This window comes from Sus scrofa, chromosome 6 (assembly GCF_000003025.6).
Source record: "Sus scrofa isolate TJ Tabasco breed Duroc chromosome 6, Sscrofa11.1, whole genome shotgun sequence".
Classification (NCBI taxonomy): Eukaryota; Metazoa; Chordata; class Mammalia; order Artiodactyla; family Suidae; genus Sus; species Sus scrofa.
In genome coordinates, this window is record NC_010448.4 from 166318897 (window position 1) to 166342078 (window position 23182).

General features: G+C 56.0%; 4 protein-coding genes across 4 annotated transcripts in view; 3 read left to right on the forward strand and 1 right to left on the reverse strand.

Annotated features, from left to right (window-relative positions):
• The window catches only part of ZSWIM5 (zinc finger SWIM-type containing 5), a 187876-nt gene extending 180770 nt beyond the window's left edge, over window positions 1-7106 (forward strand). The window contains exons 12-14 of the mRNA XM_021096754.1: window positions 2693-2856; window positions 3500-3581; window positions 4306-7106. Coding sequence (XP_020952413.1) covers window positions 2693-2856; window positions 3500-3581; window positions 4306-5168 — 1109 coding nt within the window. The 3' untranslated portion in view covers window positions 5169-7106. The remainder of the gene's footprint in view (window positions 1-2692; window positions 2857-3499; window positions 3582-4305) is intronic.
• LOC110255224 lies at window positions 5246-7106 on the forward strand. The gene has a single exon (XM_013999448.2). The coding sequence runs from the start codon at window positions 5698-5700 to the stop codon at window positions 6079-6081; it is 384 nt and encodes a 127-aa protein (XP_013854902.1). The 5' UTR covers window positions 5246-5697; the 3' UTR covers window positions 6082-7106.
• UROD (uroporphyrinogen decarboxylase) lies at window positions 8347-11662 on the reverse strand. The gene is given in 10 exon segments (NM_001244940.1): window positions 8347-8580; window positions 8930-8996; window positions 9085-9185; window positions 9352-9489; window positions 9820-9981; window positions 10108-10305; window positions 10520-10582; window positions 10660-10739; window positions 10864-10976; window positions 11629-11662. Coding segments are annotated over 10 exon segments (1104 nt in total). The 5' UTR covers window positions 11649-11662; the 3' UTR covers window positions 8347-8418.
• HECTD3 (HECT domain E3 ubiquitin protein ligase 3) lies at window positions 14388-22873 on the forward strand. The gene is made up of 21 exons (XM_021096755.1): window positions 14388-14874; window positions 15019-15179; window positions 15435-15527; window positions 15606-15741; window positions 16025-16140; window positions 16223-16336; window positions 16461-16543; window positions 16928-17093; window positions 17313-17394; window positions 18003-18185; window positions 18319-18371; window positions 18555-18619; window positions 18757-18860; window positions 19127-19246; window positions 19357-19446; window positions 20626-20832; window positions 21109-21238; window positions 21320-21394; window positions 21520-21601; window positions 21705-21776; window positions 21939-22873. Exons 1-21 carry the CDS (start codon window positions 14506-14508, stop codon window positions 22021-22023), a joined length of 2586 nt encoding a protein of 861 aa, XP_020952414.1. The 5' UTR covers window positions 14388-14505; the 3' UTR covers window positions 22024-22873.

Genomic DNA, 23182 nt, shown 5'->3' on the forward strand with positions numbered 1-23182 from the left:
AATGAATTCCAAATGCATTCAAAATTCAAGGATTTTGAATAAGCAGTTGTGGACTTAGACATCTATAAATGGGAGGATATTCATGCAGCCACTTAAAAGAACCAGAAGCTCTTTATGTACTGATGTGACATGATCTCCAAGATACATGGATATAAGTGGAAACATGATATACAGATCTGTGTATACTATGCTGCCATTCGGGAGGGCATTAAAGTATTTCCTTATTATGCATAGAATATCTCAGAAGGTAAAACAAAAACTGATAATATTGGTTGCATATAAGGTTAGAACTGGGTGAATGAGCGTCAGAAGTAAGGAGGAGAAATAATTTTTCATTATTTACCTTTTATATCTTTTCAACTTTGAATCATGTGAGTATCTCCAAAATCTTACATTATAAATGTCAAAAGAAACCTCTCAGGAGCTCCCGTGTGGTTCAGTGAGTTAAGGATCCAGTGTTGTCACTGCAGTGGCTTGGGTTGCTGCTGTGGTGAGGGTTTGACCCCTGGCGCAGGAACTTAGACATGCTGCAGGCACAACCAAAAGAGAAAGAAACATCTTAAATTGAAAGGCAAAAAATGATAAAATGACAAACAAGGAAGAGGAGTGGGGAGACCCAGAACGGAGTATCTGAGAACTGTGAGAGTATCTGAAGTCTCCGGTGCTCCACCCGTCCCTCTTCTCATTCTTCTGAGACCACTCATCTTTTCACTGTCGCCATAGTTCTGCCTTTTCCACAGTGTCACAGATCCGCAGTCACCGTACGTAACCTTAACATGCTGACTTCCTTCACGAAGCAATGTATATTTAAGGGTCCTTAAATGTCTTTTTTTGTGGCGTGGTAGCTCACTTTTTTTAATTTAGGTACAGCTGATGTACAATATTATATATAAGTTTCAGGTGTTTCCGGTGTACAACATAGGCATTCTGGTTTTAAAGGTTATACTCCATGTAGAGTTTTTGTAAAATACTGCCTGTATTTCTACAATGTATCCTTGTAGCTTATTTCTTTTATATGCAGTAGTGCCTGCTGGACTTTTTAACAGTAATGTCCCCAGTGTTGGTTCATCAGATGGACGACACGAACATAAGACGTTAATAACCGGGGAAGCTGAAAGGGGAGTGGAGACATGAGAACTCTGTGCTATCTGCTCGATTTTCTGTAAACCTAAAACCACTTTAAAAACATGCAGTCCACTCATTTTTAGAATTGTTTTTAAGGATGATAGAAGGGGGAAAAAGGTAATCTCTCTTATAATCCTGGCACCCAAAGATAAGTACTGCTACAACTACTAAGACAGGGTTATAAATATTCCCAGGTATTTTCTATTCATATATGTGCACACGCATATGCTCTATACACACATCGTGCTACTTATCTTTTTTACGTAAAAATAGAATCATAGGAATTCCCATTGTGGCTCAGCAGAAACGAATCTGACTAGAATCCATGAGGATGCAGGTTCAATCCCTGGCCTCGCTCCGTGGGTTAGGGATCCAGTGCTGCCGTGAGCTGTGGTGCAGGTCACAGGTGAGGCTCGGAGTCCGCCTTGCTGTGGTTGCGGCGTAGGCTGGCAGCTGCAGTTCTGATTCGACCCTTAGCCTGGGAACTTACATATGCCATGAGTGCGGCCCTAAAAAGCAAAACAAAAAACAACAACAAAAAAACCCACAAAATATTAACTATATAGAAGTTGTTTATAATTCTCACAGCCTTAAAATGTTATTTCCATTTTATAGATGAAGTGGCTGATCTGGTAAATGGCCGGGCTCGGTTTAACTCCCCATGTATTTTACTCCGCAGCCTTTATACTCTTAGCACTGCACCTCCTTGTAAAACATAGAGGCGACCTTTTGTTATCTTTATGTCACATATCACCCTCCCTAAGGTGCGCCCGTCTTTCACACACTCCGCTGCCTTCATACAGTGACCGTCACATGGTACACGTGCATGCCTGCCGTGTGTCGCTTAACTTACACGTGCCTACTGAATAGGAAGTGGTGGCCCAGCTCCTTTTGCTCAGGGAGCTGTACTGAGAGGCGAACTATGGGACAGCATACCTTTTTGACAATAATATGGCTTCCTTCTCCTTTCTAAGCAGCTCTCAAAATTCAGGTGTTCTAAAGATCCTGAGGGGAAAGAGGGTGAAAGGTAGAAGCAGCTGAAAAGGTGGAGAGAAGTGAGTTCATGTGGGTGCCTGGGAAAGGAAGGGGCCTCCAGTGGGTTTGGTGGAGACAGAGCTTGACCACCCAGAAGGGATGGGTGCATTCAGAAACATTCGGTGAAAAAAATAAAAAAAAATAAAAGGAGCTCCCATCATGGCTCAGTGGAAATGAACCTGACTAGCATCCGTGAGGATGCAGGTTTGATCCCTGGCCTCGCTCAGTGGGTTAAGGATCTGGCATTGCCATGAGCTTTAGTGTAGGTTGCAGACTCGGCTCGGATCTGATGTTGCTGTGCCTGTGGTGTAGGCTGGCAGCTGCAGCTCCAATTCAACCCCTAACCTGGGAACCTCCACATGCCACAAGTGTGGCCCTGAAAAGACCAAAAAAAAAAAAAAAAAAAAAGAAAAGAAAAGGCTTTCGGTGCATTGATGGCAGCCAGTTGAACCAGTACCTGTTGTGATCAGTTGACTGTTTGGGGAAGCTTTAAAGAAGACCTTGTCCCTGCCCCTTCTCTCAACACTTACAGGGGACACTCTGAGGCTCCGAACAATCCTGGAAGCAATACAGAAGCACATCCATTCTTCCTCCCTCATCTTCAAACTGGCCCAAGATGCATTCAAGATTGCTACGCCCACGGACAGTAGTACAGACAGTACCCTGCTCAACGTGGCCCTGGAGCTGGGGTTACAGGTATGGAGGAGGAGAGGGCCACCCCGGCTTTTAGGCATCTGGCCTAGTGACAGTTGGTAGACGTTAAGATCCCAGCGGGACTAAACTGGGCATGGGCCAGTCTGGCTCTTTCTGTGTGCCTTGAACACAGTCTTAGGCTAGACACGAGGGAAGGACTCGGTTTGGGGCTCTGTTTTGAACTTAAGGCCACCATTGTCGTTTTCGGCTTCACAAGGTCCATCTTGTCCCTACCCCAGCTCCATTTCTCCAAGTCAAACAAGATGCGGCAATACGGCAATATGGGCTTCATTCGTTACAGGTCGTCAGGGGCATCTGTCTGGCTGCTAGAAGGGGTGGAGCAGAAATTAAACCAACTACTGAGGGGAAGATGGCTGTTTAAGGCAGCAGTAGATGCTTGTCGATTAAAGGAAAGGCAAGGGCAGTCTGGGGGCGCAGTGTGGCATCATGCCCAGCGCCCTGGGATGCTGCTGCTCTCCCCTGGGGGCGCAGTGTGGCGGTCATGCCCAGCGCCCTGGGATGCTGCTGCTCTCCCCTGGGGGCGCAGTGTGGCATCATGCCCAGCGCCCTGGGATGCTGCTGCTCTCCCCTGGGGGCGCAGTGTGGCATCATGCCCAGCGCCCTGGGATGCCGCTTCTCTCCCCAGGTGGTGAGGATGACTTTATCAACCCTTAACTGGAGGCGCCGGGAGATGGTGCGGTGGTTGGTGACGTGTGCTACGGAAGTGGGTGAGTCTCCCACCTCCCTCTACCCCCGGGGCAAGGATTTCTAGGCCCTGCCCTTGGGACAGGACAACGAATCCTTAGAGCTCTTGCTGGTGCCCTAGGAAAGGATGAGGCTGCTGGTAGGAGAGAATGGCCTCTGTTCAGCCTGAGCCAGCTCTGCCCTCCCCGCTTGGACCACACCCTGGTGTCAGCAGCACTCTGACCCTCTGATCAGAGACGTTCCGAGGGAATGAATTTTCAGCCACCCGTGTTCAAGTGCAGTCTTGGGAGGTAGTTGTCCTGGCGGTTTGGTCCCAGTCCCTGTCCATGCTTCCGAGCCACCCCAGACAACGCGGAGGCTCAGGACCCCATCTAGAGCCCAAAGCCCCAGCACAGGACTCTACCGCGAGAGGCCCCACTTCAGCTAGAAGCCCCAGGCAGATCTGCGACTCCTGCCTTGGGGCAGGCAAACTACAGGCTCTCTTGCTCTGTCCTTGTGCGGGGCTGAGAGCACCTGCAGAGACCTTCAGCCCTCTGACCTGGGGGAGGAAGGGATGGGGAGAGACCCCAAACAAGGTCGGGCCCTCTGGGGTGCTCCTTTGTCCTGGCTGCCTCAGCTCATCTCACGGCTGCCGAGAAGGAGGGAGAGCTCGTCTGTGCAGGCCACGTTCTGACCCCGACTGGTAATCTGGGCGGACCTGGAGCAGGCCCCGGGTGGCCACGGCTGAGCGCGGGCTCTCCCTGACAGGTGTGCGGGCCCTGGTGAGCATCTTGCAGAGCTGGTACACCCTCTTCACCCCCACGGAGGCGACCAGCATCGTGGCTGCCACGGCCGTATCCCACACCACTCTCCTGCGCCTCAGTCTTGACTACCCACAGCGGGAGGAGCTGGCCAGCTGCGCCCGCACTCTGGCCCTGCAGTGCGCCATGAAGGACCCGCAGAGCTGTGCCCTGTCCGCCCTCACCCTCTGTGAGAAAGACCACATCGCCTTCGAAGCAGCCTACCAGATCGCCATTGATGCCGCCGCCGGGGGCATGACGCACTCGCAGCTGTTCACCATCGCCCGCTACATGGAGCTCCGCGGCTACCCGCTGCGTGCCTTCAAGCTGGCCTCCCTGGCCATGAGCCACCTCAACCTGGCCTACAACCAGGATACCCACCCAGCCATCAACGATGTGCTCTGGGCCTGTGCCCTCAGCCACTCCCTGGGCAAGAACGAGCTGGCAGCCCTGATCCCCCTGGTGGTGAAGAGCGTGCACTGTGCCACAGTGCTGTCAGACATCCTGCGGCGCTGCACGGTGACGGCGCCCGGCCTGGCCGGCATCCCGGGCCGCCGCAGCTCGGGGAAGCTCATGTCCACCGACAAAGCTCCCCTGCGCCAGCTGCTGGATGCCACCATCAATGCCTACATCAACACCACGCACTCGCGCCTGACGCACATCAGCCCTCGGCACTACGGGGAGTTCATCGAGTTTCTGAGCAAGGCCCGGGAGACCTTCCTGCTGCCCCAGGACGGCCACCTGCAGTTTGCCCAGTTCATCGACAACCTCAAACAGATCTACAAAGGCAAGAAGAAGCTGATGCTGCTGGTGCGAGAGCGCTTTGGCTGAGAGAGCAGGCGGCTCCCGGCCGGGCAGCCTGGGCTCCCAGGTGCCATCAGGTCAGGCCAAGGACACAAACATTTGTCCACCCTGAGAGGACTCTGAGCACCTGTGGCTGAAGCCAAAGGACCACAGGGCTACCCATGGGGAGAGTCCAGCTCTAGCCAACATGCCCGCCTTGGCAGTGTTCTCACAACAGCCCACTGTTCCTGGAGGAGCTGGGCCCTGCAGACCGATCAGAAACCCCACAACGTGCCACCTCACACCCCGCATCCTGTGTGTCCCGGGCATTGGCCCTCTCTCCCTTGGCAAACACAGAACCGCTGTTCCGTCTCAGGGATTGCTTAACCAGAGAAACAGAAGCATTTATGATACTGTAAATACGATCGTGTATGTGTTGCCAATGACGTTGTAAAGTTGTAACTATTTATAACTCGGGTTCTAATTTGATGGGTACTTGAAGTAGCTGTGGGTGGGAAGAGGGGCCTGTTTTCTGAGGAGACTCACCACCATTTCTCAGGTTCCCCTTGCAGAGTACATGCTGTTGGCCATGGGAGAGCGGGGGCGGGGAGGAAGCCGGCCAGTTAGAGTCGGTCCGAGGCTAGTCTATGCAGAAACCCCGGCTTGCGGGGGGGCGTCTGTAGCCCGGGGAAGGGTGAGGGGCAGGGCCCAGGCTGGGCTTTGGCTCTCACGCCTGCTGCGCGCCCGGGGACCACGGGGGACCACGGGCCGGGCGGAGGCGGGGGTCCGGGAGGCCGCGGAGCTGGAACGGCTCCTCCGCCCTGGCCGCCTGTGTGTCGGAGTGTCTGGTTTCATGGCTGCGTGCGGGTGTGCGTGTGTGCGCGGGTCTGTGTGGGCAGGCGTGTGTGTCTCTGTGCACAGATACATCCGCGCCCGTGTGCGCGCACCTGCGTCCCTGTGAAGACCTGTGTGCTGGGCGGTGGGTTCTTTGTGAGGGAGACGCGTTGTGACCACAGAAGACTCTGTGTGTGTGTGTGTGTGTGTGTGTGTGTGTGTGTGATGTCTGTCGATGCATCGTGAGTGTGTACCATGAGTGCACGTGTATAGGTGTGTCTGTGTGTGTCTTTCTCTGCATGTCCACCGTCGCTGCGTCTGTGCATTCGTACTCGAGGCGCTGCATGAGGTGCCCCTTCTCCTGCCGGCGGCGCCTCCCCGGCCCTCTCCTCCTCTGCCCAGCTCGGCGCCTCCTGTCTTCACCGGCTGGCCAAACCAGCTTCTAAACCCTGGTCTCGCTCTGCCCCGAGCGGCTCCTCCAGCGCCACGTTTCTCTTCCCACCCTGTGCTTGCTTTTGCCTCCCCTGCCGCCTTCTACCTCAAGCTTCCTCTGCCTGCTTTTGTCACAGTCCCGTGGGTCGCTGACTTGGAGGCTGCCGCTGGATGGCGTGTGGCCTCTCCCTCTCCGACTCGTTTGCAGCCCGAGGGGCAGCTGGTCCTAGCCCCGGCTGACTTCCACGGTGTATCACCTTCCTGCTCCCTTCTCGGCCCCTCTGCCCCACCTGGACGTGTCGTAGGAGGCCTCGAGGGCGTTCCCAAGAGTCGTCTAGATGCCAGTGTCTTGGTGTTTGCTGTTTTCATGTTTTAGTTCCCCGCGTAGGGTGGGTTGCCATAGGAAGGGGTGTGTAGCTAGAGTGTGAACTAAGGGCCTCTGTCTGCTTCCTTTTCCTTTCTCTGACAAACTGTGTCACTTTTTTTTTTTCCCTCCACACTAACGGATAAGTTGTATTTGCTGTTTGTGGCTACTGAAGTCTTACTGTCCAGCCGTGGGCCCTACAACCTCTCAGCCCAATAGGTTGGTTTAAAAAAAAAAAAAAAAAAGACGCCACGCCCATTTCTGTATCACAATTGCTGTTTTTTAGCAAGTGTGTGAACTCACAGTGCTTTTCTATGAATAAATCATGGATCACAGAAAAGATCATTTTCCTAAAATTGGAAATTGTGTTCTTTCAATAAATGGGGCTCTTTGGAGGTCTCGCTGTGGTGCAACCAGATCAGCAGCATCTCTGCAGTGCCAGGATGCAGGTTCAGTCCCTGGCCTGGCACAGGGGGTTAAAGGATCCAGCGTTGCCACAACTGTAGCATAGGTCGCAACTGTGACTCAGATCTGATCTCTGGCCCAGGAACTCCATATGCTGCAGAATGGCCAAAAAAGAAAATAATAACAAACAAATGGAGGCGTTCCCATTGTGGCTCCGCAGTAATGAACTCGACTCGTAGCCATGAAGATTCAGGTTTGATCCCTGGCCTCAATCGGTGGGCTAAGGATTTGGTGTGGCCGTGAGCTGTGATGTAGGTTGCAGACAGCTTGGATCTGGTATTGCTGTGGCTGTGGTATAGGCCAGCAGCTGCAGCTCCGATTCGACCCCTAGTCCGGGAACCTCCATATGCTGCGACTGTGGCCCTAAAAAAGCAAAAGTAAAATAAACAGGGCCCTTCTCTCTCTTCTGCATCACCTTGGCTGGAACAGGGAACTGGTCAGGGCCATTGCATAGTGGGTTCCTAGGGGTCCAAGATGTGCAACAGCAAATGAAGAATTTCCTGCTGCACCAGACCTCTGTCCAGAGCTCACAGGCACGTCACTGCCTGGTTCCAGGAAGAAAGTACCACCCTTGGGCAGAAGCACCAAGATACTGAGAAAATTTGAGGGGATGCGCAGAAAAGAATGAACAGCAACCATGAATGCCATGGGGCCTACTGGCTTCAGAAGCCCTCTTGCCCCAGTGACGCAAGTCTAAGGCCCTGATCCTAAGCAATTTCGCTGTGAGTCTTTATGCCTTCCCATCTTTTGGTGTCACAACTGAAGGCCTCTCCGTTTTCCCTGTTGCCTAGTCTCCCATCTTCCTCGACAGGCCTTTCCGAAGTATTCTAGCCGTTTCTATGTCCCTCTCTATACACCTCTCCCTCCCCAGACACAAAGCCCTGTCACTTTGGCCTCATATGGTATAAGGACTGCATTTCCCTCCACCTGCCACAGCTCCAGCTCCTAGGAAGGTCTCCTCAACCCCGCTCTGGAGCCTGGAAATCGGAGAGCAGAGCAGTGGTGAGGCCCTGACACCTGGGCTCCTGTGACTTGCGGGAAGGGACGCCAAAAAGGCCCAGGGAAGGAAGAGGCTAAGAAGGAACTGAGGATACGGGCACAGCTCTTTCACAAGCAAAGCCACACGAGAGACTCCAACTCTGGACGTTTATTCTCCTGAAACAATCATCTGTGTTAGTGGCGCCTCAGGGAAAAGATGTCTGTTCAGTTCTGTCGAAGCAGACGTGAGTGTCTGTGCACGGCGTCCACAAAGGCCCCCACGTGCTCTGGGTCCATGTCAGGGTAAAGTCCGTGGCCCAGGTTGGCAATGTAGCGCTGTGGCCCAAAGTCACTGAGCATCTGCTGCACCAGCTGTCCAATCTCCTCCTGAGGGACCAACAGGGCGCTGGCTAGAGGGGGCCAGCATGCCTCTGTCCTCCCCGTACCTAACAGTGACCCACGTGCATGCTCCCACTCAGTGTGACTCATTCGGTCATTCAGAACACCTTACCGGACGCCTGGTATAAGCCAGGCACTAAGAAAACACAAACGAACAAAATCAATAAACAGAAATCCCTGCCTTCCTTGAGTTCACAGGGTGTGAATGGAGGAGGGGGGAGAGCTAAACAGATAATAAAGAGACGCACACACAGTAATAAACACAACCATGTCCACAACCGTGGAAGTGCAAAGAGACAAACTCACAGACATACAAACACAGGGACCTGGTTGTTACCTCAGATGCATACAGGGCACAGGGGTCCAGGTTGCCCTGCAGGGTCACTGTCTTCCCCACACGGTCCCTGGAAGCAGAGTCAGTGCCATGTTCCGGTAACTGCACCTGTGGCAGCTGCTGCACCCCCTCCCCCGACCTCACCTCCCATCACTCACCGGGCTTTCTCTGGAGCCACTGTCCAGTCAAGCCCAACCACCTCGTAGCCAGCCTGGGCCAGTTCCTCCAGGGCAAAATGTCCATCCTTAGCAAAGATGATCTGGGGGAAAGGGCAAATCCGAGGCTGCAGAGGGCCTTCCCTTGCTCTGCCTGCTGTCACATCGCCGCTGTGTCTCTGCTGCCCTCCAGTGGTCACTTAGGTCCACCCAGGACTTAGCCTGAAAGTTCCACAGACCCGCCTTCACTCACCCCATCCTCAACCTTACCATGGGCACTGGTGCCAGGCCTGCCTCCTGCAGCCCGGCCTTCACTCGCTTGGCCACATCACGGATGTAGGGCAGTGCAAATTTATTGAAGAGCTGTGGGCCAAGATGCCCTGCATGGGACTCAAAGAGCTGCAATGCCTGCAATGAGAGGGGTGGTAAAGAGAAATAGGTAACATACAAAGAGGAAGTGTGTCTAACCCCACACACAGAAGGTCCCTCAATCTCCCCCAGGTGACTTCAACCCCTGATACTGCCTAAGCCTATAAACCCAGTTCCAGTCAAAAAGTTTTGCCTTCTCCAGATCTCAGTACTGGCTTTGATCTTTGAACACACACAGCATTAAGGGTCTAGGCTTAGCTGCTCCGGCCCCATTATTTCGGAGCAAACTTATTTTGTGCCTGGCATGAAGACACCTCTCCTCTCCTTAATCCTAAACCCCAGCCTGTCTGTCTCTCCCTCAGGACTTACCTGGGCACCAGCAGCCACCTGTCCCACCAGGTATGGGACAAGAGCATCAGTGAGGATGCGAAGCAGCTGGTGACTGGCCTGCGGCCTCTGGTAAAGCCAGCGCTTGGCCTGAGCCATGGTGTTTGAGCCGCCACCCTCAACCATGTATGTCATCAGAGTCCACTGCAAAAGGGTGCAAAGAGAACGTCACAGGTATAGAAGCCAGATTGACGCTTCCTTCCCTTGTCCATACCCAGACCTGCCAGCGTAGTTTCCCCAAGCCCAAGTCCCTGCCCTGGTCCATATTACCGGGGCACCAGCAAAGCCAATCAGTGGCACTCGCCCAGCCAGTCGTTGCCGAGTGAGGGTGATGGCCTGGAACACATAGTCCAGCTCAGAGGCCACTGTTGCTGGGTCCCGGAGGCGCTCTAAGTCTCGCTCTTCTCGTAATGGCTCTGGGAAGCTGGGCCCTTTGCCAGGCACCATAGTCACCTCCATGCCCAGTGCCTGGAGGGGAAGAAAGATCTGAGTTCCCAACGGGTACCTCCAAAGGAAGAGTTCTGTTCGACCCATGCCAGGAAGGAGGAAAAGGAGGAAAAAAAACTCAGCCAAACTCCATCACTTCCAGCCTATTTTTCCCTCTGTCCAGTAAGGATAAGTGCTCATCTTGAGCCTTGACTGTCTTTTCTCTTTTCCACCTGTTCAAAGTTTGAGCAGGTACCTGGGGTACAACGAGGATGTCGGAGAAGATGATGGCAGCATCCAGGGGGAAGCGACGCAGTGGCTATAGGGAAACAAAGACAGGTTGCTAGGTGGCAAGTTGAGGGCATAAATCCCTCCCCTCTTTTGTGGACCCCTCACCTGCAGCGTCAGTTCACAGCACACCTCTGGAGATCGACAGGTGCTGAAAAAGTCCTGGGCAGCCCTGGTTTCCCTAAACTCTGCAGACAGAAAAGGGAGGGCAGGGATCAGCTTTGAGGAACCTCTAGCGCGCGCCCTTCTCTGCCTCTCAAAAACTTTTTGCCTTTCGGAGTTTCACCTAGACTCTGAGGCCCCGACCCTGACCTGGTAAGTAGCGGCCTGCCTGCCGCATGCACCAAACCGGAGTGTAGTCTGTTTCTTCTCCCCAGGCTGCTCGCAGGAAGGTGTCATTCTTCAGCTCCGGAAAACCCTGGGGACTAGAGATCAGAGGGAGTGGGGTAGGTGTCAGTAAACTGAGCTAGGAGTTGGGCAAGGCTAAGGTGCTTAAGGTGGATTCAGTCTGGCACCGCTATCTGCCTTCTCCAGGCCAGCTACCAAGCTGTGGCTCCCCGCCGATTCCGCCTCCCTCTGCCTATCTGGTGGTGCACAGAACTAGAAGGGCTCGTGCTGGGGCCTCTACCCTACACATTGGCCCAGCTTCCCCAACCTCAAAGCCAATGAAGAGACACGGAGAATGGGGGCGGGGGGGTGAGGATAGTTTGGGGATCTTTGGACCAGAAGAATCTCAGGAACAAGAATACCAGTGGGCTGTTTCAGGGCTGGAAGAACCCCAGGCTGGGGGACAGTCATGGAGGGATCAGAGATGATGGTCCGAAATAGGGATCCTAGTCGAGGATTAGAAAGTCGAGGGGGTATCCCCTAAATGAAGGTCTGCGGGACGCAGTCCAGCGAGACATTCCCTGGGATGAATGTCTCAGGAATCCTGGTTGGAGGATTTGGGATTCCAGCGACTTGGGTTCAGGTTGAGAGCTCTCCGGGGCTGGGGAGGAGGGGTATAGGGACAGATTCCTGAGCGGAAACGTTCAGGTCAGAAGCCCCGCCGGCCAAACTACGTGGTAAAGGACTCACCCAGACTCGTTCGCCTCCATGATCAGCTGTCTGTAAACGCGAGCCGGGTCCCCACTAAAACCTGAGTCTGCGCCCGCCCCCTGCTCAAGCCCCGCCCCTTCCTGGAGCGGCGCGAGGCCGCCGCCATGTTGAAAGTCACATGATCAGATTCGAGCCGCTGCTCCTGCGCTGCCCCGGCCGCTGCCGGTAGGACCGCCTCTCTCTACATCGTAAAGTCCGCTGTAGCGACGCAGCCACAAATACCACCCCCGAAAGAACCTTGCTGTAGCTACCCTTAGCGTGGCAGGAGGAATTTGCCCTCCTCCGATGGCCTGAGAATCCCGAAGACTCAGCCCAAGTCTCACTTTCACGCCCACGCCAGGATTCCAACAATTTTATGTCTGGCTCGACCAAGCATACTGTGAATTAATGGAACTAAGTTGTACAGGGAACTGAAATAATGAAATATTTCTATTACCTAGTAAGAGGTGAGCACTACAGTAGATGCAGAGCTCACAGTGATGTACAAGACAGCTCCGTCCTTTAAGATGCGGAAACAGAAACCTTTACATTTACAACAGTAAATGTTTTAAGGGGAAAAGCTAGAAGCAACGAACAAGCACGCCATCTATTAGGGAGAGCTGGAGTTCTTGTCGTGGCGCGGTGGTTAACGAATCCGACTAGGAACCATGAGGTTGCGGGTTCGGTCCCTGCCCTTGCTCAGTGGGTTAACGATCCGGCGTTGCCGTGAGCTGTGGTGTAGGTTGCAGACGCGGCTCGGATCCCACGTTGCTGTGGCTGTGGTGTAGGCCGGTGGCTATGGGTCCGATTGGATCCCTAGCCTGGGAATCTTCATATGCCGCGGAAACGGCCCTAGAAAAGGCAAAAAAGACCCCCCCCAAAAAAATTAGGGAGAGCAATGGGGGTGTTCCACGCAGAGGGAACAGCATGTGCAAAGAGAAGACAGCAAAAGAGGAAGAGGTTTTATGGGAACCGGGAAACAAGTTGGTGGAATTTAAGAGGCTGGAGACGCCTGCAAAGTCCAGGTTATGCAGGCCCTTGTTAGCTGCACTTGTTCACTTTATCCTGTAGTGGTGTGATCGTGTGCAAACAGCCGGGAGTCACTGTGTCCTCAACTTCCTCAGGAGAAACAAATGGAAAACTGTCAAAATTACATGGGACCATTTATTTTTTTTTTCTTGATAACTTCACTTATTTGAAAACAAAACAAAGTTTCTACCCAAGTGTCCATCAAGTTATGAATGGATTTTTAAAAATGTAGTGTGGGTGTGTATACACACACAATGGAATATCATTCAACCATAAAAATAAACATATACATGCTATGACATTGTTGTAACATTATACTGAGTGAAATGACAGACGCATAAGGACAATACTGTATGGTTCCGCTAATATTAAGTATCTAGAATAGGCAAATTCATGGAGGCAAAAAGTGGATCAGAGTTTACCAGGGGCTGGGGAATGAGGGCAATGAGGAGTTACTGCTTAAAGGGTACAGAATTTCTGCTTGGGTTGATGAAAAAGTTTCAGAAATAGATAATTGTACACTTTAAAAATCGGTTAAGATGGCAAATTTTGTTATATAATTTTATCTCTTTTTTTAAAATTTAACACATCAAAACCTATTGAATTGTACTTTTTTTTTTTGCTATTTTAGAGCCACACGTGCAGCATTTGGAAGCTCCCAGGTGGAATCAGAGCTGCCCCCGGAAGCCACAGCTCACAGCACTGCCGGACCCTTAACCCACCGAGTGAGGTCAGGGATCGAACCCGAATCTTCATGGACACCATTCGGGTTTGTTGCTGCTGAGCCACAGTGGGAACTCCAGAATTGTGCCTTTTAGACATGCGCATCATGTGGTCTGTAAACTTTTGAAAAGTGGGTGGGGTAGGAGGACAGTTTCCTTTTCTTCCGTGACTGCGCATCACCAGCGGCCCCTGCCCTTTTTGGTTGGTTGGTCGGTTGCCTCCTTGGCCCCCATCTTGGTCTTTCCTCTTATCTGGCTCAGAAGCACTGGAGGAAAGTGGATAATGATCACCCATGCCCTGGGATTAGGAGTAGCCACCAGGATCAAGCCCGAATGACTCAAGACTCCTGTCAGCAGCTGGACTGTGGGACTGTGGAAAGGGTCATTTCCCAAACATTTTAGCCGCACTGCCCCTGGGGTGAGAGCCTGAGATTTGTAAGGATTCTTCCTGTTGGAGTTCCATCGTGGCTCAGTGGTAATGAGTCTGACTAGTACGCGGACTAGGAGGACTAGTACTAGGAGGACAGGAGTTGGATCTCTGGCCATGCTCAGTAGGTTAAGGATCCGGCGTTGCTGTGAACTGTGGTGCAGGTTGCAGATCCGGCTCAGATCTGGCAGTGCTGTGGCTTAGGCCGGCAGCTGCAGCTCTGATTCGATCCCTAGTCCGGGAACGTCCATATGCCACAGCTGGGGCCATAAAGGAAAAAAAAAAGGATTCTGGTTGTAGTGTGGCTCACTGGAGCGAGGAGGCAAAACGAGAGGCTGGAGGATCTGAGAAAGAAATAGCTGTTGCAATGACCCAGGCTAGATAGGACGGGGCTTGAATGAGGATAACAGCGGTGGGGATAAAATGGTGGTAGCAATGGGGATTGCGGGGGTAGACAGATCTAGCAGAAACTACTGAACTTGGGTCTCACTGGCTGAAGAAGCAGCACAGAAGTAGGTAACACCATTGAGGACCTGAGTACACAGAGCAATACGGCGGGACTCTGAGGCGCTCTTAGTCCAGAACATACGGCGAAGGCTGACGGAAGGCGGGGCCGCGCGTGGTGGGAAGCCCGGTCCGCGTTCCCGGCCGCCGCTCCTGGGGCCGCCTCGCCTCTGGGTTTCCCCGGGACAATTCGCTATGGCGGGGCCGGGCCCGGGCGCGGCTCTGGAGTCCCCGCGGCAACTGCTGGGCCGCGTGCGCTTCCTGGCAGAAGCAGCGAAAAGCCTCCGCGCCGGGCGGCCGCTGCCGGCGGCTCTGGCTTTCGTGCCGCGCGAGGTGCTCTACAAGCTTTACAAGGACCCGGCGGGACCGTCGCGCGTGCTGTTGCCCGTGTGGGAGGCGGAGGGCCTGGGGCTGCGTGTGGGAGCCGCGGGCCCGGCCCCCGGTACCGGTTCCGGGCCCCTCCGTGCCGCCCGTGACAGCATCGAGCTCCGGCGCGGTGCCTGCGTGCGCACCACGGGCGAGGAGCTGTGCAACGGCCACGGGCTCTGGGTGAAGCTGACCAAGGTGCGAGAGACCCCGGGGCCAGGGAAGTCCTTGGCTGCGCCTCTCCCTTCCCCCACACCGAGCGGGCATTGCGTTCGGTGCCCTTTGCCCTGGGCTGGGCAGGCAGGCCGCTGACAACTGTTCCCATCCGGCTGGTCCCGGCAGGAGCAGCTGGCAGAACACCTAGGCGACTGCGGGCTGGACGAAGGCTGGCTGCTGGTGTGCCGCCCGGCGGAGGGCGGGGCCCGCCTCGTACCCATCGACACTCCCGACCACCTCCAGCGGCAGCAGCAGCTCTTCGGAGTGGACTACCGCCCGGTGCTCAGGTCCCGCACGGGAAAGGGGCGGGGCTTGCTGTGGGAAGGCCGGCTCCGGGTCTGGCACCGCCGGGCGGCGCCTCCGGAGCCCAGTCGGGGTTTAGAGCAGGAAGGGGCGGGACCTGAAGGGAGCTGGGGTGGGGCTCATGGAGGCGTGGTTTGGAGGAGCTAGAGCTCTGGAGAAGGCTCCAGGGTCTCCTGCTACCTGCTCTCTCGCTACCTGCTGATGCCTCCCCAACCGCGTATCCCGTTCTGTGCGCACAGATGGGAACAGGTGGTGGACCTGACATACTCGCATCGCCTGGGATCAAAGCCTCAGCCGGCCAAGGCATACACAGAAGCTGTACAAAGGCTACTGTGAGTGAGCTGGGTGGGACGGGGAGGAAGGCCCTCCAGGCCTGCGCCCGTCCTAATTAGGGGCTTGGGGTTGCTTAGCTACGTGCCCCCGACGTGGACCTACGAATGCGACGAGGACCTTATCCACTTCTTGTACGACCACCTGGGCAAGGAGGATGAGAACCTGGGTAGCGTGAAGCAGTATGTGGAGAGCATAGACGTTTCCTCCTACACGGTGGGTGCTGGGACTCCTCCACCCCGAGCGGGAAGGAGTCACATCTTGCTAGATCCAGAGCTCTCAGCTCTCGGCCAGGGCCAAACCTGAATCCCCACAGACCAGACTCAGGCCAACCCCCCACCTCGGGAGTTCTGGAGGAATCCCTAGACACCTCCACCCAGGCCAGATGTGCTCCCACCTCGGCTCCACGGCTCTTTCTCTTCTGTGTCCCCTGGCCCGAAGCACAGCCCCAGTGGAAAGAGTGGAGAGAAAAGCTGATGCCGCTTCTCTACCCTCCCAGGAGGAATTCAATGTGTCCTGCTTGACAGACAGCAATGCGGACACCTACTGGGAGAGCGACGGGTCCCAGTGCCAGCACTGGGTACGGCTTACCATGAAAAAAGGCACCATTGTCAAGTGAGTGGGCTCTGAGTAGGACGCGGTAGGTGAGCCCCGTGCCTGTGAAGGTAAAAGACACCCGCGCGTGCTCCACCCTCAGGAAGCTGCTGCTCACAGTGGACACCACGGATGACAACTTCATGCCCAAGCGGGTGGTGGTCTATGGGGGCGAAGGGGACAACCTGAAGAAGCTGAGTGACGTGAGCATTGACGAGTGAGTGAACCGGCCTGAGGCGGGCGGTGGGACCCGGCCCAGCTTGGAAACCTAAGGTTGAGTGAAACCCCAGCAGTCCCTGTCGGCACGGGGTCCCCAAAGTGCCTCACGCTCCTCTTCTCAGGACCCTGATCGGCGATGTCTGTGTCCTGGAGGACATGACCGTCCACCTCCCGGTCATCGAGATCCGCATTGTCGAGTGCCGAGGTGGGGCTTCCGGCTGCTCGGCGGGACGGGGGCCCTGGCTGGAGATGGGGGTGGCTGGCAGCGAGTGTGGACAGGAGGAGATGGGCTTGGTACTGGGGCAAAGGTGAGAGCTAGGAGCTGAGGCTTTGGGGCCTAAGGCGGGTGGAAGGTGCTGGGTCTAGGTCTGCCTTAAAGCCACCTGGGAGAGGAGTGGAGTCGGGACCCTCAAGCGTTCCCGAATCATAGTGGGGAACAGAGGAACTAGCAAAGAGTAGAAGCAGCTGAATCCAGCGAGTCGAAGGAGATCCCAAAGGCCCCAAGTTTCTAGGGGCGAAGGGTGATGAATGGCTGAGCCACGGAGGCAGCCAGCGCAATAAGTGGTCTCACGCCGGCTCGTTCCCTCAGATGACGGGATCGATGTGCGCCTTCGAGGGGTCAAGATCAAGTCCTCCAGACAGCGGGAACTAGGGTTGAATGCAGACCTGTTCCAGCCGACCAGTCTGGTGCGATATCCACGCCTAGAAGGGACGGACCCAGAAGTGCTGTACCGCAGAGCTGTTCTCCTGCAGAGGTGGCTGTGGTCCTGGGCCAGTCAGGCCCTTCCTTGTCCCCCAGCCCAAGCCTTGTGTGTGTGGAAGAGGTCGCCAAGGTCTTAGACCCTGGGCAGTTCCACTTCAGAGTCATCGCAGGCCCTGGACTCTGCCTTCTCCTGTCCCCGTGTGTTGGAGAGCGAGGGGGTCTTGCCTCCATGCCACGCTTCAGCTGCAGTTATCTTTACCCACCACTCCAGGTTCATAAAGATCCTAGACAGCGTCCTGCACCACCTGGTACCTGCCTGGGACCACACGCTGGGCACCTTCAGTGAGATTAAGGTGAGCCCGACCCAGGCAATGCTGGTCTTTGCAGTGGGCATCTCCTTTCTGCTCAGGCAGTTGTTCATTCTTCATCAGAGCGTTCTTGGACCTCCGCCAGGCCTGGACCTTTGCTGGGCTCTGGGAACACAGGCAGAAAGCCAGACACAAAGAGTCAAAATTCAGTGGAGTGCTCTTCCCCAGAAAGTGTGCAAAATACACAAGAGCTCAGGGAGGAGAGGTGACAGCGTGGACAGGGCAGGTGGCATAGAAGGTGTACGACTGGGGGTTACCAGCAGCTGAGGAAGACGAGAGAGAAGCGCGCCCACAGACGTCTGATGTGGGGCTGAGGCTGGGAGGGGTTGTGCAGGAAGCAGGGGCTTCGTTCCTGGTCAGCGGGCCACTGGAAGGGTTTTGTGTAAGGTAATGACAAAGGTGGCTTTTGTTTGTTGTTTTAGAAAGCTCTCCCTGGTGGCTAGACTAAGGGAGGGACTGGAAGCAAGGACCCGGGATGGATTAGGCTGGAACTGGAACTGCGGGATCGGGTCCAGGAATGGTTAGAAAGGTTCCAGGCCTTGGATAGAGGCTGACCGCCTGCCGGTCCCCTTCTGGCCACCTCTCCTCCCCAGCAAGTGAAGCAGTTCCTGCTGCTGTCTCGCCAGCGGCCGGGCCTGGTGACCCAGTGCCTGCGTGACTCAGAGAGCAGCAAGCCCAGCTTCATGCCTCGCCTGTACATCAACCGGCGCCTCGCCATGGAGCACCGAGCCTGCCCCTCGAGGGACCCGGCCTGCAAGAATGCGGTCTTCACCCAGGTCGGGACGGCGGGCCAGTAAGGGGCCTCGGGGGCTGGGCCAAGAGGGACCGGAGCGAGGTCTTTGGCCAAGAGCGCGGCCCGGTTTCGACAGAGACTTTCCCACAGCTCCCTCCCCTTTCCGCTGCCCCCAGGTTTATGAAGGCCTCAAGCCCTCTGACAAGTACGAAAAGCCCCTGGACTACAGGTATGGCATGGGGGCGAGGGACTTGCTCAGGGCACACATGTACACATGGACCCCCACACACTGCCTCTGGACCCCTCACCGTTACCCACTCCGTGTGGAGCCCTTACCCCTGGCTGCTCTCTGGGCGGGTGGGTCATCCTGAGCCCTGGCCCAGCACGATGACAGCGACCCACCCACCTACAGGTGGCCCATGCGCTACGACCAATGGTGGGAGTGTAAATTCATTGCAGAAGGCATCATTGACCAAGGTGAGACCCTGCAGGAGGATGTCAAGAGTCCTGCCCTATTTAGAGGCGCTGGGGTCCCCAGCTAACCAGATGGGGACCTGCTTATTATCCCGTTATAACCTCTTGAGTGCCCCAGCTGAAAGCATCTGCCATTTCAGGGGGCGGCTTCCGGGATAGCCTGGCAGACATGTCAGAGGAACTCTGCCCTAGTTCGGCAGACACCCCTGTGCCTCTGCCCTTCTTTGTACGCACGGCCAACCAGGTAACCTCCCACCCCTACCTCCCCAGTTGTTTCTTCTATTCTGTCTCTGCAAACCTCCCAGGTACCAGGCTCAGCCTCAGAGGGGGCAGAGGAGACTGAGTCGCCTGGGGCAGCCTCTGGGCAAACAGGGAAGGAGGAGCCACTGTACATTCAGAGGGATCATTCGGGGCCCCCAGTGGAAGGTGTTCAGGGACGTCTTCGGGGAGTCTGGGGCGACAAGCTAAGGTCTACCCCATGCCAAGCTGACAGCTCTGTTTCGGGGGCAGGGCAATGGCACGGGTGAGGCCCGGGACATGTACGTGCCCAACCCCTCCTGCCGAGACTTTGCCAAGTACGAGTGGATCGGACAGCTGATGGGGGCTGCCCTTCGGGGTAAGGAGTTCCTGGTGAGTAGCCTACTCTGCCCCCCACCAGACTGATCCTGGCTCTGGGAGAGAAGACGAGCCAGCCAAACTGGGCTGTGCAGGGCGAAAAGACAGTGGCATTTGTCCCGCAGGTCCTGGCGCTGCCTGGTTTTGTGTGGAAGCAGCTCTCTGGGGAGGAGGTGAGCTGGAGCAAGGACTTCCCAGCCGTGGACTCCGTGCTGGTGAGTTGGGGCCTGGAGCCAGTGGTTCCTCGGTGCAGCCCCCACAGTTGCTGCTCCCCGAGGCTGTCCTGAACCTTCTCTACGTACACGTGCAACCTCTCGAGGCCCACCTGCTCCCATGGCTTCAAGCACCGTCCCAGTTTTCTGGTGGCCCTCCTTCCTGCCCTCCAGCCCCAGGCTCTCTCCTAAGCCTGGGGTCATCCCTGCATTTGTTGCTGGACGTCTGTCCCAAGGTTGCACCTGGGCTCGGCACCCTCTTCATCCTCTCCCCAGTCTCCTGCCCTTAAGGGGTCCCTGCCTCAAAATGGCACCACCCATCCCTCCCCAGGCCAGGCCCCTCAGAGTCATTCTTCACTCCTTCTTTGTCCTCACCTCTGTCCCTTTGTCCTCTAGAATCTGTCCGCTTCTCCCATCTCACTACCGTTACACTGGCTCAGGCCACCTTCCTTGGGTTTTTTGGGTTGTTTTTGGCCACCTTGCGGCATGTGGCGTTCCTGGGCCAGGGATCAGATCCAAGCTGCCATTGCAACCTACGCAGCAGTTTCGGCAATGCCAGATCCTTAACCCACTGTGCTGGGCCAGGGATCAAACCTGCATCCTGGTGCTGCTGAGACACCACTGATCCTGTTGCACCACAGCAGGAACTCCCTACTTTCCTTTCTGACCCAGCCACGGGCTGCAAAAGATGGTGTCCCTGTTTCCATTCTTACCCATCTGATCGCTGGCAGCTAGAGTAAGTCACTTCACTCACCTCGTTTAAACTCTTCAAAGCTCCGCCCCAGACTTAGGATACAATGCAGAATCTGGAGAGGCCTTACTTGACCCGCGTACTTCTGGACACTTAGTTCATGACCGGGCTCCAACCAGACCGGCTCCTCAGGCCTCTTGCTCCTTCCACTTTTTCCCAAGATGTTCTCTCTCCTGACTTCCAGGAGCCCAGCCATCATTTGGGTCTCAGCTTAGATGCCACTTCCTCCAAGACAGCTGCCCTGGTCTGCAAGCGAGTCAGGCATCACCGTGATGCTCTCACAGCCCTTGGCCTAACCCCCTCGCCACCCTCATTGCCTGCATGGGGACTGCCTGCCCCGCCGCCTCTCCTGCTTCTTGTGAGCTTCTCCAGGAAAAACAAGGACTGTCTCCACAATGAAAAACTGACCTTCCCGCCTCTTCCACCCCCAGGTGAAGCTCCTGGAGGTGATGGAAGGAATGGACAAGGAGACATTTGAATTCAAATTTGGGAAGGAGCTAACATTCACCACTGTGCTGAGTGACCAGCAGGTGGTGGAGCTGGTCCCCGGGGGTGCAGGCATCGTGGTGGGATATGAGGACCGGTCCCGTTTCGTCCAACTGGTGCAGAAGGCGCGGCTAGAGGAGAGCAAGGAGCAGGTACCACCTAGAAGCCGGCAGAACAGAGAGCTTTGGGCAGTTCCTTGTAACCAGAGTCCAGCCTGATAGGCCCCTAGAAGCCAGTCCAAGAACTCTGGCCTCCACTATCCCTCGGCCCCTCAGTCCTGCTGATCAGTGAGATACAGAGATACCCCCAGTGCTGAGCCAAGACTGTGTCCCCCATTAGCCCCATGAGTGGAGGCCAAGTGTCCCTACCGCACACTGAGCTGGGAGTTGTGCCCTCCTCTCCAGCCAGGCCTCTGCCCTCCTCCCCAGGTGGCAGCCATGCAGGCAGGCCTGCTGAAGGTGGTGCCACAGGCTGTGCTGGACTTGCTGACCTGGCAAGAATTGGAGAAGAAGGTGTGCGGGGACCCAGAGGTCACTGTGGATGCTCTGCGCAAGCTCAGTGAGTATGGACAGGGCAGCAACAGCCGGGAGTGGGGCTTGAGGACCTAAGCGTGACTTCTGTCTGGCTTTGTCCCCACAGCCAGGTTTGAGGACTTTGAGCCGTCTGACACTCGGGTGCAGTATTTCTGGGAGGCGCTGAACAACTTCACCAACGGTCAGTGGAAAGGGCAGAGTAATGCCTGGCTTCCAGCTCCCGTCCTGGGACAGAGGCAGGACGGAAGCTGCGGAAGGTCCCCCACCGTCAGCCCGTGGACACGGATTTCCTTCTGCTCCACACAGAGGACCGGAGCCGCTTCCTGCGCTTTGTCACGGGCCGCAGCCGCCTGCCTGCGCGCATCTACATCTACCCTGACAAGCTAGGGTGAGCGCGGCTGCCCTCTGCCCCCACCCCCATATCCACGTGTCCGGCCCCTGCCCTGTGTCGCGGCCACGCTTCCTGATCTGTGGTCCCTCTGCGCCCGCAGCTACGAGACCACGGACGCGCTGCCCGAGTCTTCCACCTGCTCCAGCACCCTCTTCCTGCCGCACTACGCCAGGTGGGTTTCCTAGCTTCCCGCCTGGGGAGTCGGGGGAGCGCTGGCATCCTCGGGCGGGGGAGGCCCTCCGGTCCTGAAGGGCGCAGACGGGAGCCCCAGAGCCCCTGGGCACGGTGGAGGGGCCTCCACGCCTGGCGCTGACCGGCTCCCTGCCCCCCGCAGTGCCAAGGTGTGTGAGGAGAAGCTCCGCTACGCGGCCTACAACTGCGTGGCCATCGACACAGACATGAGCCCCTGGGAGGAGTGAGGCGGCGCCAGCGGGCGGGTCCCGGGGACACGGGATGAAGATGCCCTCCCCGGGGGCGGCCTTTTTGCGGAGGTCTGGACAGAAAGTCGGTGCGCTCTGCCCGTGGGCGTGGTTGGAATGGGAGCAGGTGACCCGGGTGGCCTCCATCCTCAGACCCTCACGCCCTGCACGTGCTGGGGTTTGCTCCCCGAGTTCCTTCGCCTCCGTGAGAGGCCTCTTCCACAAGCCCCGCACAAGCTGCCGGGCCTGAGCTACTTGAAGGGGGCCTTCTAGCTCCCCTCCCGCGGACTTTACCCTCCCCCTTTCCTTGTTCTCTGGCTTCAGCCTGGATGTAAAACTAAGCACTTGGAGAGGGGGTCACGGGGGCGTGGACAGGGAGTGACGGCCACCCTCCCGGTCAGCTGAGCCAAGAATGAAGCCACAGCTGAGCCCCCTCTCCCTCACTTACTGGTCTCTCCTCCTCTCCCTGCACCCAAGGCCCGAGCCCCCGCTTTCTTTCTCCAACTCAGTCTCACCTGACAGAGTGCCACCGCCTTCCCTGGCTCAGAACCTGCATCCGCTCGCCGTAAATTTCCCCCCTTATTCATCACTTCTGCATCACCTCCAGCCTGACTCCCTGCCTGCTGTTTTACCCCCAAGGTTTTGCACAGGTTAAGACCAGTTATGTCCTCTCTGAGATCTTCAAAAGCTCCTCTTCACCCAACTCTCAAGTAAAGCCTGGACTTTAAACCAGCTCCTAGGCCTTATGCACATCCCTGCCCCAGCCCTCCCTTAGGGGCCTCCATGACACTCCATCAAAGAAGCTCTTGCACATGGGAAAGCTGAATAAAGGGATGCATTCATTCCTTCAGAGCGCGTTTATTGGGCCCGCCGGAGATGTTAAAGAAGGCTGTTCTGGGACTTTAGGGTCCTGCCCGGAGCCAAAGAGAGGCGTGTCAAGTGGAAGTGGTTAGGCTTCTCAGTGGCAAACATTCAAATCCGGAGCCGAGCAGGGAAATAAGGACCCAACTACCCAGAAGCGGGGCGGGGGGGCCGCCTGGCCTGGCATCTTCCAGGAAGGATGTGGCGATTTGGAAGATAGGAGTCCGTCTTCACGATCCAAGTGGGCTGAAGAGTCTGACGACCTAGAGGACAGAGCCTTGCAGGGCTGCTGCATCGC

Excerpts from the sequence above, each read along its gene's own strand:
- HECTD3 (XM_021096755.1), top strand. The coding sequence starts at position 14,506 with ATGGCGGGGCCGGGCCCGGGCGCGGCTCTGGAGTCCCCGCGGCAACTG. Across the intron at positions 15,742-16,024 it reads TAGACGTTTCCTCCTACACG|GAGGAATTCAATGTGTCCTG; the intron begins GTGGGTGCTGGG and ends CTACCCTCCCAG. Across the intron at positions 18,186-18,318 it reads AGAATGCGGTCTTCACCCAG|GTTTATGAAGGCCTCAAGCC; the intron begins GTCGGGACGGCG and ends CGCTGCCCCCAG.
- LOC110255224 (XM_013999448.2), top strand. The coding sequence starts at position 5,698 with ATGCTGTTGGCCATGGGAGAGCGGGGGCGGGGAGGAAGCCGGCCAGTT.